This window comes from Cydia strobilella, chromosome 16 (assembly GCF_947568885.1).
Source record: "Cydia strobilella chromosome 16, ilCydStro3.1, whole genome shotgun sequence".
NCBI lineage: Eukaryota > Metazoa > Arthropoda > Insecta > Lepidoptera > Tortricidae > Cydia > Cydia strobilella.
In genome coordinates, this window is record NC_086056.1 from 4,847,351 (window position 1) to 4,863,636 (window position 16,286).

At 38.1% G+C, this 16,286-nt stretch overlaps 1 protein-coding gene across 3 annotated transcripts in view; it reads left to right on the forward strand.

Annotated features, from left to right (window-relative positions):
* The window catches only part of LOC134748346 (serine/threonine-protein phosphatase 2A 56 kDa regulatory subunit delta isoform-like), an 83,436-nt gene that overhangs the window by 58,081 nt on the left and 9,069 nt on the right, over positions 1–16,286 (forward strand). For 2 of the 3 annotated variants that reach the window (XM_063683121.1, XM_063683122.1), the window contains 3 exons: positions 10,692–10,891; positions 11,219–11,422; positions 13,630–13,760. In XM_063683121.1, the coding sequence (XP_063539191.1) occupies positions 10,692–10,891; positions 11,219–11,422; positions 13,630–13,760 (535 nt within the window). Of the gene's footprint in view, positions 1–5,506; positions 6,020–10,691; positions 10,892–11,218; positions 11,423–13,629; positions 13,761–16,286 lie in introns of those variants that run through there. The other variant, XM_063683120.1, reaches the window with a different exon arrangement.

Here is a 16,286-nt window from a genome sequence, read left to right on the forward strand (position 1 = left end):
AATGTGTTCACAATTGGGTAGTCGACTGCTTAGTCACATCAATCTCCTTATTTTGAACTGTCAAAACGATAAGCCACTTTGGAATCTCTATGAAATACAAATGAAGTCACAGTCAAGTTACCTATTCTTTATAGTTCTTTCAGATTTATTAAAAGAAATTGTGTCTGAAAATAACTGCGGTTTAGGTTTTTCTAATATATTTCTGGTGCTTTATTTCGTGCATGGTGTGAAATAATTTATTTTGAATACAGGAAACATCCTTATTTAGGAACTCTTACTTTTACTCTTTATTTTTCTGGTGCTTTATTTACGGTACGGTAACGGACGTAACGGTTTAATAATGACGCTCATATGGATGTAGCACCATTTTACATTGCTCTCAAATACACTTGCTTTATCCTTTAGGCTGTTCGACTTGACAAGGTAAGAACATAATAAAGGCTTATCTGTTGAGTATAGTTCGTAGTTTTCAAACAGTCCCCTTTCGGCTTATCCTTTGTCTATTGTTAAATGAAACCGCACGTGCTACTTACTAGCATAAAAAAATGGTATGGCCGTTTTAACCGGTTATTCAATTACCACTCTATGGAGATTGCAATAAGGTTTAAAATGAACTAATGGGAAAACATATTCCTTAGCTGTGTGGTCTTTGCGGTTACTGAGTGCCGGCAAGTCGAACGCTAAAGAACCAGTCTAAAATGTGTCATCGATATGCGTAACAAAGGCGCGTTATCGGAGAGCGCACTTACACTGGTTTTTTTAGCGTTGGACTAGCCCGCGCTCGCCACGATGCACGAACCAGGTAAGAGACAGGGTCGGATTGCGATTAAAACATTTTGATGGATTCATGACAAGTATGTATTTACATATTTAAAACAAACAATAATAACATTTTTTTACTAATCAGTTAAATAATAACATTAGATAATAATCCGTTTTACAAATAATCAACTATTAAAATATTCCTCTCTAATGTTACAGACTAAAAACTAAAACTATATTTAACAAAATGAATACATATATGCCCTTTTTAAACAATATCGGCTTTTTTACAATATATAGGTATTACAGACAAATTTGTAATAAACTAAAATAACGTTTTTTTATACAATGTAAATAATAAACAACCAGCCAAACAGTAATGAGTTATACATACATACAATATAAATTACTAACTAAAAATATAAATAAACATGCATTGGTACAATATAAATAAAGATGTAGATATATTCAATTAATAAATAACAAAAATCACGACTACTTTTTTTAACTAGTTTCTTCATCTTCGGAATCTTCTGTCACATTCATTATGACAGAGGGGTGCCCATAATCTCGTTTCATTTTCTTTTCAATCTCTACAACATGCCTGCAGCAATTTTTCCATTGGCCACTAGTGCTGTTGACGATGTCTCTGATGTGTTTTAGCACCGCCTCGCTAAATTTGAACTTTACAATTATTTTCTTTCGCCATTTCGTCTACATAATAAACTTTTTCGAAATTATGTTTCTTCAAAATAGTTAATAATTCTTTTTTAGTGGCTTTAGCAGGGTAACTAGCATCAAATTCAAACCACAAAAATAATAATTGGGATCTTGAAATGATAGTAGACGAAATGGCGAAAGAAAATAATTGTAAAGTGCTAAGATTACCCCCATATTACTGCACACTTAACCCCATAGAATTAATGTGGGGTAATCTGAAAACAAGTGTCAGGAAAAGAAACACTGATCCCAAATTTAGCGAAGCGGTGCTAAAACACATCAGAGACATCGTCAACAGCACTAGTGGCCAATGGAAAAATTGCTGCAGGCATGTTGTAGAGATTGAAAAGAAAATGAAACGAGATTATGGGCACCCCTCTGTCATAATGAATGTGACAGAAGATTCCGAAGATGAAGAAACTAGTTAAAAAAAGTAGTCGTGATTTTTGTTATTTATTAATTGAATATATCTACATCTTTATTTATATTGTACCAATGCATGTTTATTTATATTTTTAGTTAGTAATTTATATTGTATGTATGTATAACTCATTACTGTTTGGCTGGTTGTTTATTATTTACATTGTATAAAAAAACGTTATTTTAGTTTATTAAAAATTTGTCTGTAATACCTATATATTGTAAAAAAGCCGATATTGTTTAAAAAGGGCATATATGTATTCATTTTGTTAAATATAGTTTTAGTTTTTAGTCTGTAACATTAGAGAGGAATATTTTAATAGTTGATTATTTGTAAAACGGATTATTATCTAATGTTATTATTTAACTGATTAGTAAAAAAATGTTATTATTGTTTGTTTTAAATATGTAAATACATACTTGTCATGAATCCATCAAAATGTTTTAATCGCAATCCGACCCTGTCTCTTACCTGGTTCGTGCATCGTGGCGAGCGCGGGCTAGTCCAACGCTAAAAAAACCAGTGTAAGTGCGCTCTCCGATAACGCGCCTTTGTTACGCATATCGATGACACATATTAGACTGGTTCTGTAGCGTTCGACTTGCCGGCACTCAGTAACCGCAAAGACCACACAGCTAAGGAATATGTTTTCCCATTAGTTCATTTTAAACCTTATTGCAATCTCCATAGAGTGGTAATTGAATAACCGGTTAAAACGGCCATACCATTTTTTTATGCTAGTAAGTAGCACGTGCGGTTTCATTTAACAATAGACAAAGGATAAGCCGAAAGGGGACTGTTTGAAAACTACGAACCATACCTAATACACTTGTATTACATATGCTGTTTTGTTTCTAAAGACTGTGCCAGACGCACCGCTGTATAAGATTATCGATCGCTTTAATTGCGCACAAATTGTCTGAGGAAGTGAATGCTTCGTGACAGGTGAGGTAATGAAATTACGAGCATGAGGGGCTGTGATTCATTTTATTTCGCTGAGGTTATTTTAGGGTTCTACAAAATTCAAATGGAACTGGGTGGGAGAACGATAATGACATATTTACATAGAAAGACAATGACATCAATGACCACAATCTCTATAACTTTGAGGATAAATTCGTTGTTTTTTGCTATCGTATCGGTGACTAAAATATGCGATACATGTAAATCTTTGACATATTTCTTCTCGGTCATATCGTAGTTATTTTCATGTTTGAGGGACTATACTGATGGTTGACTTCCCTTACCATTGCTGTCCAGGCTTTTAGGTCTTTAGTCTTTTTTATGCTCCCCTGTATTGAAGGGCCTGATACTCCTGGACTGCATCTCCTTTCAAAATCTCTTATTAAAATTGATTTTTGTTGTCTCCCTGTTACTAAACTACGTCCTAAAAACACCGTAGACCTTAACATTCACCATGTTATTTTACTTATTTTGTTATAGAATAATGTGCATTCTACGCCATTCGTTATTATACAAAACACCGGATGTTTTTCATAATCTTATACAACCACCATTTGCAATTCAATTAATCATATTCTATTGTGTTTTCAATACTTTATGCAACGTTTGCATCTTAATCTTTACTTGCAAATCACTGCTTACACTTATCTATTTCTGATACCTTCCTTCCTACCATACAAAGTACTTACCGCCTGGTTTCTCTGTTGGTTTACTCGTATCTAACACTTGTCATTAGTCAGAATACAAGTCAGTTATGAAAATTTAGTTCCTCTATCCAGCCGAGAGTTTCGCACACAGCCAATAGTTTTTAGAAGTTGAGCAAAACAACAACAATATTTGTGCTACTTTCATCAGGTATTGTTTTGAATAGTTCAGCTCGTTAAAATGACACGACATCTCCTATTACCGCCTGAGTGGAGACAGTAAACATTGTATCGGAAAATATTTATACCGTGTTTATTCGAAGGTAGAGTTACACGTTCAGTGTTCATTGATTTAAATTAATTGGAAGTTTGAATTAGACTCCGCGTCTTTTTGAGATAAACCGTGAAATGTGCTTGTGATGTGAAGCAACAATCTTATGATCATACAAAATTTATGAAACATTCATTTTAACGCAAATGAGATTTGAATTAGTTTTTTTAACGCAATAATATTTTCTCAAATAGAATTTTTTTTTAGCTGAAAGTGATTTAATCCTTTCATCATCTTTCTCGCGTTGTCACGGCATTTTGCCACGTCTCATGGGAGCCTGGGGTCCGCTTGGCAACTAATTCCAAGAATTGGCGTAGGTACTAGTTTTTACGAAAGCGACTGCCATCTGACCTTCCAACCCAGAGGGTAAACTAGGCCTTATCGGAATTAGTCCGGTTTCCTCGCGATGTTTTGCTTCAACGAAAAGCAACTGGTAAATATTAAATGATATTTCGTATACATAAGTTCCGAAAAACTCATTCATACGAGCCGGTGTTTGAACCCGCGACCTCCGGTTTGAAAGGAGCACGCCCTTACCGCTAGGCCACCACCGCTTATGTGCAGCAGCGCTGTGATTTAATCCTTTATAGGGCACAATAAGATATTACAAGGAAAAATTACTAACGTGAAACGTCATCCATCTCTTTGTGTTTTATCTTAAGCAGAATTTTTAGGCCTATGTAATAAGTTGGCAATGAGGCTTGAATTTAGGGTTTCTTAATAATTTGGACCGTTGAAAGGTTAAGGGGTGGACTTTATTAACCTATTTGATATAGTTGCATATCTATCTGCTAATTATCCCTCGGTTTAGTGTAATCAGTTGAGTGGCGATAGGCGCGGGGTGTAAAAGCAGTCGGGTGGATGCTCTGACCCGCGGCCAATGTAAACCCGCGCAGGGGTGACGCCGTAAAGTGGCTTATTATAACTGATTTGCGGTCAGTACGTATTTCTAAATATGATCTATTCCTAAAACAAAACGTTCCCTTTGTATTTTCATGGAATCGTCGACACAGTAACTGTGATTATTATGCGATTATGTGTTATTATAGCACTTCCCCGGGTCTTTGTTTCCCATAAAGTTTTAAGGTTTAAGTTATTGTTTGTCCACATTTTCGTTACTCATAATTTGGTTTTTCTCAGACGCGTAACTTTTCAGGATCGCCATAAAACAAACCTAACCTAACCTATCTATAGGATAACCTTATGAAAATCTTGAAAAGTTAACGGTTTAAGAATTATGACTAATGATAATATGACAATAGTTATGTTACACAAAGGGACCCCCACATCCCCATGTCATATTTTCTACTTAACCGAATGTGCCGCACAAAAAAGTTTATGTCACATGTTTACTTAATATTAAAGACCTCATTCGGAATTCGGGTCGATATAAAATAGAAGTGTAAAAAATATTGTTTTTACACTTCTGTTCTTAGTTTTAAACCGTCATATATCTGAGGAACAACACGTGTTGATGTTTAAAATAGGTTTGCGTTGAAGCGAAATTACGTGCTCATTGAAGCGCACAGTAATTTGAGATGCACTTCCGCTTCATCCTTCTGAGAAGCGATTATGTAAATCGCGTGCGACACGAGTCGACAGCCCTAGCGCGTACACTCCCATGCGGACCTATAAAGTTGTATCGGCATAATAGTGTCGTAGTGAGATAAGTCTTTACGGAAGGGAAGGCAGTATAGAGCGGCGATAGGTGCGCGCGCAGGGCGGCGGGCGCGGCGCGGCCCGTCAGTCCGGCCGCCCCCGCCGCTCGCTCCGGTCCCGGCACCGCCGGGTGCTGTGCCGGATGCCGCTGCCGGCCGCCGCCTGCGATGGTCCACACCGGGCTGGTGCGCGCTCCTACCCGCGCTATGTTCACCGCCGCTGAGACCAAGCCGCGTCGCGCCGTCTCCCCGCTCGGTATTCCGAAATCCCCGTCGTTCCATTCGGGACTCGATCTGGTCGCTAGCCAAACTACCAAGCGCTCCGAAAGCGTGTCCGACGTCGCTCGTGCGTTCCGTTTTGCGCTTTTCTCTGGTGGAATGGAGACCCCGGGTCCGCCGCAGAAGGCGCCGTCGCCGCCGGGCGCGCGCAGCCCGCCCGCAGCTGCTGCGATCACGCCCGAACGGCTCGCCGTGCCCGCTGATAAAGAGAGCCTTATGGTCCAATTGCCCATACTTAAAGGTTCGTCGATCTTATAATCTTGAAAATTCCATGTTTACAAGCTGATAAATATATAGCTAAAGCGATATTCATTTATCCGCCACCAAGATAAATAAATTTAAAAATATTATGAATTAATGTCAAAGCATAAACGAATTCTCATGCTAACAAAATGCCGCAAGTATCTACGAATTCGATATAAACATGCGTCATTCTAATCGTAACCGTTAGCCGGCACAACATGCGTAACCCAAACTCGCCTACGCCTTAGCCTTGAAGAGGTCAGCTACGGCTAATGTGTTCGTCCATATACCTACGCTACACTAAATGGCGAAAATGCCGCAGAAATATATCGACCCGTTGTCCGACCGGCCCATTAAGTATGCCATCGGAAAATGGAATGCGTCCTTGCTGGCCTGCAGTCGGTTCCCATTGACATTATTCATGGGCCGATAGCTGGGGCTAAACATAAATGTTGTGTCGCTAACGTGCCTAATAATGGTAATTAGTTTGCTAAGGTTATGTGCTCGTTTCAGGGAGGTAAAGGTGTTTGTGGTTGTGTTTCAACGTTGTCTGGAAAACACTGAAGTTTCAGAGTTACCAGTAAGAGATGAGTTTGAAAACGAGTGCGATTAATATAGAGATTCACCAAGAATAAACACACTAGAGATTTTCAATGAAAATATTTGGAAAAAGGACCCACTCATGAAATATGGTCCCTTGTTAGGGTATCATGAAAGAGTAACTTTTTAGCTACTTTCAAGGGAATCGTCCTTCCAAAGAAGTATATATTTTTGTTCTATAATCTAAAATCAAGTAAAACTCAAAGCCCACGCATTGTTATTAGCTGGTTGGTTGATAGCAGGCCTTCTCGCCGAGATCCCGCAGTGCATAGGTTTAATAACACCCACGTAGCCAGTAGCCACCCCTATGAATAAACATACCTATACCTGGTTCTAGTACCTAAATAAAGTAATAAGAGCCACACTTTACAAATCTTGGAATTCTCACGGTATCATATATATTTTCAAATTGTGTAAATTTGTAAAAGCGCACCCTGATTCTATTCTAAACTTATGAGGGAGATATGCCGCGACAATTTGAATCTCGTTTCAAAAATAATTTGATCCAAACCACGTCGAAATTAATAATTCATAAAAATGGTCCCTACCCAACCCAATGTCAATTAGAATTTATAATAAACTAACCACATAAAGAATGAGCTAAATGATAATAAATTTAAAGGCATTTCTCGTAGACAAAGCATTCTACTCTGTAAGTGAATATCTAGACTCTTGAGGTAATGTTTAATATCTACTCGTGTCGACCTCTCTGACGGCAGCTATTAAAGTCACAAAAGTAGATTTATTTAAGGTATAAATAAAGCATTTTGACGAATCTTAAAACTAGATGGCACCTTTTAATAAGAACATGCTTAGAATGCTATTATTATGTACTTAAAGTACTGGTTTGTGCATATGATAGCGGACAGTCAATCATTCTGAAATTATCTGAAAATTTATTTTTCTGAGGCGTCAACACAACACGTCAAACCCTTCGGTCGCAATTGTGTTGTTATCTCACTCGGTAATGACAGCGGACATTATTTTAATGCTTACTGTTATTATTGTTTGTTATTATTTTAAATGATAAGTCTTTAAGAAGATGGAAGTGGTCATATTCCAATAATTTTGCACATTTTATATATTAATGTGTTGTCTAACACAAAACATAAAACGAATAAAATGTGCTTAAGATTTCCTTAGACCAGGGGCCCGTTTCTCAAAAGCTTGTAGCTTGTATTACAAGTGGAAGTCCCTTTCTGCCAAAAGCTGTCAAAAAGTGACATCCACTTGTATTACAAGTTACAAAGAAAAAAGAATAATAGAACATAGTACATAATATGTTTAATACATGTGACAAGAAGCCCCGCTTTTCCACAGTTATCTAGTACATTTGTACACAGTTATAAATATATAAAATTCTAGTTAAGTACATTGACAGAGCTGCGCTCAGACTCCTATTGTCCGGTTTCCATGGCAGCCCCTTGCTGCTGGGATTTTCCTTTCATCGACCGAACGAGTTGTGTGCCGAGCTGTATATTTTAGCTTAGGTTCTAATTTGGAAAATATAAAAATGTGTCAGACAATTTTGACGCTTAGCCTTAGATTTTCATCCAAATGTTAGTATTCAGATAAAAATTAAACAGATATTTTTACCTATTTGAAGTTAATGTTAATGCATACTCGTAAATGCAAGGTTTAGTATGTAAATTGTTAATAGGATCATGTTCATATTAAATATATATTAATAACGGGTCACTCACGTGTTTTAAGTCGAAAACGCTCGACATGTTTCACTCCGTATTGAGGAGCGTCATCAGGAGCTTGCGTCGACGGTGACGGACCGGCGCAGACTGCGGGCCGCAGCCCTCCGCGCCCGATGACTCGGCGCGGGCGCCGGTGGCGGCAGGGGGGGCGAGAAACTACCCTCGTTTACCGCATTATTGTCAAATGATGGGTTGCACACAACACTCACTACGTCATTCGCTAATGGTTCGTCCACACTGTCCACCGACGTAGTACCCAAAACAGTTTTCCAGCTTGGAGGCACTGACCAACCACAATCACGGTTAAAATTCGGATGACGACCAATTTCGATAGCCTCCCGTACTTTTCGCTGAATCACAAACTTTTCTTTCGCCAGCACGGTTACCTTATCGAAACTTATATAGTGAGTCGAATTCGAATCCAATACGATCATGATCATGATCATGATTGATGGATCATGTTCGTTCTTTAAGAGGGGAGAATACCACGTACTCGTCCATACAAAAAGAGAAAATGTTTTTCCACTTCTAAATATTTTCCGTTTTCCATGATTTTTTAGTACGTTATTGACACAATGAAAGACTAGGTTTATACGTTATCCTTTTTTCAAAATTTGCAATAAAAAAAGAATATATTATGCTGAAGCGATCCACATAAAAATCAAAGTGATTAGTCAAAATTTTGTTAGTGGGAACCTCCTCCCGAAATGGAAATTGTATGAAAAAAATACCTATTGTCAGTAGCTATTCTTCCCTCTTAAGTGCTTGATTAGTTAATTACGAAGTACGATTTGTTGTCATCATCATCATCATGTCAGCCGATAGACGTCCACTGCTGGACATAGGCCTCCCGCACTCCGACCGATTTTGTGCCGCTCGCATCCACAGAATTCTTGCGACCCTCACCAGGCGATTTGACGTAATTTTTTTCAAATTATTGCTGAACCATGGTACAATAGTAGGATAAAGATTTTCATTTGTGTCGTACACGCAAATTACATATTGTACCTAAATGTTAGATTAGAATCCAATAGGTATATATTTTCCCTAAAGAACAGTTGTGCTAATGCGTTGCATACGGAGTTACATACTTTAATCCCGGGTAATAGGATGAAGATTGAACTGTGGAACCGTTCTCACATATTTGTTACGTTACAGTCGATTAGAATCTGTAGGTACGAGTACTTACGTATATTTATTTTAATCTGTTTACTTTCTTGACTTGTTCCTGAGATATTCTGGGGTGAAATTTGACTAGAGCCGCTTGATGTGCCAATATAGACGAGAAAACTGTTAAGTTTTCGTATTCGTAATGCATTAGCCATAAAAGTTATAAATGGACATGACGTTTACATTAAATTCAATCAGTCGAAACAAGGTTTCTAGATGGTAACTATACTAGTGCAAAAATAAATTCACACTAATACTTAGTTTTTGATTCTTATACACAGATTGATGAGGCCCAAAATGTATACCATTTTCTTTAACATTTTCGAACCTCCTCAATTTTCATTTAAAATTGGGTTGCGCCGTTACTAATGAGTATAATCGTATGCAGACGGAACAATCTTCGGTATTTTACTAGTTTCACTGCGGCAAAACCTAACCTACCGTAATAGGAACGTAATTGCGGCCGTGGTTATAAAGAAGTTAGCGACCGTGTGATTTACAATTTTCAGATTAAGTAACATATTCGGAAGTTTGCATGTTTATGCAAACTTCCGAATATGTTGCATATTTATGTACGTTTACTCTCGATATGCAATACGATACTCGTATGCGATCCATATACTTATATGTATCTGGCATTCTAATAAGCATCATCAATTTCTCACTTCTGTCGTAATCGTAACTTCCACGATAGCTTTTCAAAGATCTGCCCGCTACTACCAGAGCCGGCAGACCTAGACGGATGAAGACTACTTTGGGAGATGGTGCTCCCAAGGCCGGGGGCATGTTCACGCACCTTCTAGCGACACCTAGCGGCGCTGCGACGACAACTGCTGCTGCGCCCCTCCGCGCTCATCTTGTCTCGTTCATTCGCCTCGATATACGGCACGATAAACACGTTACTCGTTACATTTCAAATCTAAGCTTATATAAAGCCACTTTTCGTAATAAACGAATTTTCTACATGTTACAATAAACGTCTTCATTGAATGGACCCTGGAAAACCACCGAATCCTGCACATAATTTGGTATTTTCAGATTACATGATTACCTATGTTCCAATGTTCGACTTAATATTTGTAATACAATTGTATATGCCCCGATAATTGATATCCCATATGTGGTATGTGTATATTATGACATCTGACATTTTCAAAAGCCTCATAGATTTCTCATAAATGTCCTCTCTTACAGATGCGCCAGCCGCCGAACGCGAGCAGCTCTTCGTGCAGAAGCTACGACAGTGCTGCTTGCTGTTCGACTTCGCTGATGAACCCCTCTCCGACTTGAAGTGGAAGGAGGTGAAGCGCGCCGCGCTGCTGGAGATGGTGGAATATGTCACGTCGCAGAGGGGAGTCGTCACTGAGGCGATATACCCCGAGGCGGTCAATATGGTGAGTGAGATGATCCAAGTCTTCGTATAGAGACTGAGATAATACTGCTTGTTGACTTGTCACTGATGAAGCGACAAAGCGCTTCATCTTCCATTCCATTCAAACTGGACTACCGAACGGTTACAAACGGACTATTTCTAAGCCTCCGCTGTCTATCCGTCTGCCAACTGCTTTTTTTATGGCTGCTTTAAAAACCGATAATATAAATTAAATTAAATTAAAAACTAAAATAAATCCAATAAAAAACTGTGAACCGATTCATCCGATTGTCACGCTGCCGGTTTTAATATATTATTGTATTGTAAATCCGCTCTTTTGTTTTCACAGTTTGCCATAAACCTCTTCCGGACACTGCCGCCGTCGTCCAACCCCAACGGCGCAGAGTTCGACCCCGAAGAGGACGAACCCACACTCGAGGCAGCCTGGCCACATCTTCAGCTAGTCTACGAGTTGTTCCTGAGGCTGTTGGAGTCTCCAGACTTTCAGCCCAATGTAGCCAAGAAATACATTGACCAGAAGTTTGTGCTATCGGTAAAACGAGTTTAAAGTCTTTGTTTGTTTGTACTCCAAAGCAAAGGCGCAAAGACTTGAACGTAAAAGAGGACGAACCTACACTCAAAGCCTGTCTCGCTACGCTCGAGTCTACGAGTTATTCCTGCAGTTGTTCGAGTCTCCAGACTTTCAACTCAACGTGGCCAAGAAGTATATTGACCAAAATTAGTATCGATAAGACAGACAGTCTTCCCTTGTCCAACTTCCCACTTCAAAGGTGAAGGTTTCCACTTAAAAGAAGACGAAAGACGATTTTAACTTCGAACACCCACCCCCTGTAGACACCCGTTCACTCAAACCTTTTATCGGTAAAGTGACAAACTCTTTTCCAATTTCCAGATATATTACCACAAATAATTTGATAACATCAAATTACGTTGACCGATCATTTTGAATAGGACGCTAGTAGTATGTCAGTGGTTCGGACATTAACTTCCGATATAGATTGATACGGGATCGATCGCAACTGAATGCTGCTAATGGAAATGTTATCAGAAACCGGGTATTTGTGTAGCATTGGCTCGAATGGCCTTAACCACGAACTTAAAAGTGAGAAGTTTGTAACAGGAAATCGATAACTTAGTCTTAGACGTTTGCACTAATATTCTAGAGACTGATGCCATTATGACTGTTGTTTTCATCAGACTTAAACGAACCTTGCCAAGGAATAAGTTAACAATAAATATGTAGGTATTTATTTATTTAATTTCCAGATCGGTTCGGCTTCCCGATGAATTTGATAGCATCAAATTATTTTGACTGATAGGCTAATAAGTCTAATTCTATATGGGTAAAACTTTGTTATTACATATTAAGCTCGTTTATCATAACATAAATGGTGGTTTATCTGTCAGGCGGATTGTAAAAATAGTGACAGTTGCTTTGTCACATCCATAACAACGTCCACCATAAGCCTGCAGGATGTTAGGAAGGACTTAAGTTGAGAGAAACCATTTGACATTTAAGTAGGTATAAATATGAAGGCCTTGGTCACTTTTTCTTTCGTATATGACATATATTTCAGTTCACTACAATCGATACTAACTGTGCCTTGACAATGGAAATGTAATTGAATGATTCGATTGGCCTTAACCAAGAACTTAAAGGTGAAAACTTCTGTAAATCGATAGCACACGGCATATTTTAGAGCCCCGTGGCCGACACCGCCCTTAACCGTACATGATTGAACGATTTAATGCCTTTTTGATTTGTTTGCCTTCCTATTACGGCTTCATTCCATTTCAACCGTTCAATTATACACCTTTTTGTATAGTTTTTCTTTGTCCTCCGATTATAAAATAAGTTGTGTATGTGTACCTACACAATAAGAAAACGAACATAATAATAGCTTGAGTTTCCAAGCGGGTTGAGTTCCTATTTAGATTATAACATTTATAACGCTCCCCAGAGGGGGTTCTTTCCCTTCCCTTCTAGCCTATCTTCTGTTTCGCCTGAATTTTTGGCGTAGAAAGTACGTCAGTAATTATCTACTTTTAAGGGCCAGTTGCACCACAAACCAGCTGTCGGCGTTAAAACGTTTACTATTTTTTGTATGTGCAGTTTCGTAGTTCACTGCTGAGTGACGTTGATCAATCCGTCAAGCCATCAATAGCTTTTTACTGCAACTACATAACAACTTGTTCCACCATTTCCTCATGTATCGGACAACGTCGCCCAATGGTGCTGGCTTTGCGAAACTAATTCATTATTTCTCTATACCGTGACAACCGCACAAAAGGTGCTTTATTGTCTCGCCTTCGCCACACATCATAAATCTGTAATCTGTTTTACGTTCTATCGTTGACGCTGTTAACTGACCGTCAGTGCTTAATGTCTATGCAATAATCATTACGATTGTCAGTGTACAGAGTTACTGAACTCTAAAAGCAAAAAAACACTTGACTGATCATATAGGTTGAAGTCAGGCACACAAAAACAAAATCATGTAATGACAACGAGATTTTGAAATTATTATTATTATGGGGTCTCTATTGTTTCCCATATAGTTTTAAGTCATAATGTATTGTTTGTCCACATTTTCGTTAGTCATAATTTGGTTTTTCTCAGAAATGCGTAACTTTTCAGGATTGACATAAAACAAACCTAACCTAAGCTAACCTATCTAGGACCTTATCTCGTAGCAATAAGGTTTCTTTTCCGTTACTAAGCTACACGTTTTGTTGCAGTTACTAGACCTGTTTGATTCCGAGGACCCACGCGAGAGGGACTTCCTTAAGACGACGCTGCACCGGATATATGGAAAGTTCTTAGTGCTGCGCGCTTACATACGGAAACAGATCAACAACGTCTTTTATAGGTAAGTTTATACCACATGCAGGATATTTGTGGTATTTTCTATAAAAAGGGACCTTATTGTCGATGGCACTTACGCCATTATAAACGATGCTCCGATATAAATACCATGCAACGCGACGCTGTGCGGCGTAAGCGCTATCGACAATAAGGTTCCTTTGCATAGAAAATGCCCCAATTTTCCAACCCTTAATAATTTTTGCTAAGTGAATTTATATACAGGACTATTGTGGCAAGTTTTACTATGGCATGGCACTAACACCGAAATCACGCAAAAAACAATTGCCCATTCATTAATTTTGGCTGATCGTTTTATATGGAAGAGCCGAATAGTTTTTCGCAATAGCGTATTTGATTGTATTTAAAATAAATTATTTTACACCATGCATGAATAAAGCATCAAAATATTTTAATAGAGAAATGTAGATAGCAGTTATTTTTAGACACAATTTCTATTTTAAAACCCGTATAAAACTATAAAGAGTAGGTAATTTGATTGTGACGTCACATGCTAGAGTTTCATATAAATTCCATAGTAGCAAAATCGTTTTGACAGTTCGAAAAAATAAAACTGATTTAACTAGTAGTCAAATACCCTATTTCGGAGTTGGTCCCATAGTAAACGTTGCTCAGTACCTATACTCGTAGTTACCAGCAACTCTCCTAACTGACCGTCTGTGGATTGTATGTATTTGCAAAAAAAAATACAATTTGACAGTGACAGCATACTCAGAATTGATACATCAAGCATCAGATCGAAGTTTTTGATTTAAATTCTGTCTCCTTTTACGTTTTTTGTCATTTAAATTACAAATCTCAAGAAAAAAAAAACGAACTAACTAGAAAACTAAAACTCTGGTACCTTGTTGTACACTTTGCTACATTTGTCACCCTCTTTTCACTTTCTCCTCTCATCTACTCAAAGGTTAACTGGAAGAGATACCTCAAAGGGATAAGTTCGCCTTTGTACATCTTATTATTTGTACCATGTAATTTTGAATATGTATTTTTGTACAATAAAGAGTTTACTACTACTACTATACTACTACTAGAGTTAAAGATGACTTTTTCAGTTATAAAATGTGCGTGACGTAAGATGCAACGGAGACGTGTGGCTCGCGCCTTAGTATTTCCAATTAAGGCGGTTCCCTGAGCCAGAAGGCGAAAAATCTCCTTATATGATCCTGTTTTTCTAAGAGGCGTTGATATTCGTAGACGTGGAAAAAATATATTTAGTTCTTGACTATATTATCTTTAATATCATAGCTTTTAATCCAACTTTACTCGGTTATTTATTATGTGATAAACAAAAAAAGAAGAAAAAACAATCTTAACTTAAATAGTAATTTCATAGCTTTCGAATTTCGATATTGTAGGGTAACGTTTTTAAAATAAATAAAAATCGACAAAATTCGATCAAAATTGACACTTGGCGCGCATGATCTTTCCCGTTCTTTCTTGCGAAATGTGACAGAGACAGCGGCAAACCAATGGAACGGCCTTAACGCCTCTATTTGGTGATATTGCGGTCGTCTTAACCTGTCATGTGTGTGTGGTGGTCAAAAATCGTCGGTTCAAACCTCGGGTGTGCTGAATAGTCCAGAAAAAACCGTTCTCGGAAAATGCAAAATGAGACTAAAAAATCGGTCAGAATCCTTATAATATCATACACAATCAAGAGGATAAACGTTTTATCATTCAAGCGGAGTATGCATTGAAAGAAAAATGAAAAAAAAAATAACGAAATTTGTTTAGTTTTTGAAGTTTCCTGAATAGAATTATGCATATGCATGATGTATGTATATATAACCTGATATGCCGAAGCTAATTGTCCTATTAGCTTAAACCCTTTGTATTGTTTGTGTTTTTGTTTGTTTGTTTGTGTTGTTTGTTTTGTTTGCTAGTTGTTTTGTTGTTTGTGTTATTAGCTTAAACGCTGTTTTATCTTTAACGCGGTTTACCACAGTTGCGGTTTATTGTAATTGAGCTTACCCTAGTTATTATATTTCGAATTGTACAACATATCTGTACGGCTACCGCCAGTTTGATACTGACATATACATACGTACTCGCATATATTAGTGCAAGCGAGATGTATAGAAAGTAAGTTACGCGGACGTTAGTGAATGTCAGTTTGACACAGGGTGCTAAGGCAGGCAGTCGTGGTCGTGGTAAGGCTACTGGTCAGCCCGTGTCGTCGTTTTTTAGAAAAGGTTAACACATTAAGTGCCGCGCGTACTTTGTTCCTAGTCACTTTCCTCTACAAAGCGGGAAAACGCTGGGATCGGCTACGACAAAAACGTTTTCAGTGAATGCGATAATATGCATTTTCCGACTGACAACAAACGACATCCTTAAGCCTAATCACAATTTGTCCTTCCTCGCTCTTTACAGAAACTAGAAGGAAAACATCTAGCAATTATTCTATAAATAGCGGGATTGTCGCAAAAACCGTTCCCATACGACAATGGAATAGTTTCGTCGGCTATGACGTGGTAATGACAGATCTGGTTATTGATCGGCTGATCGG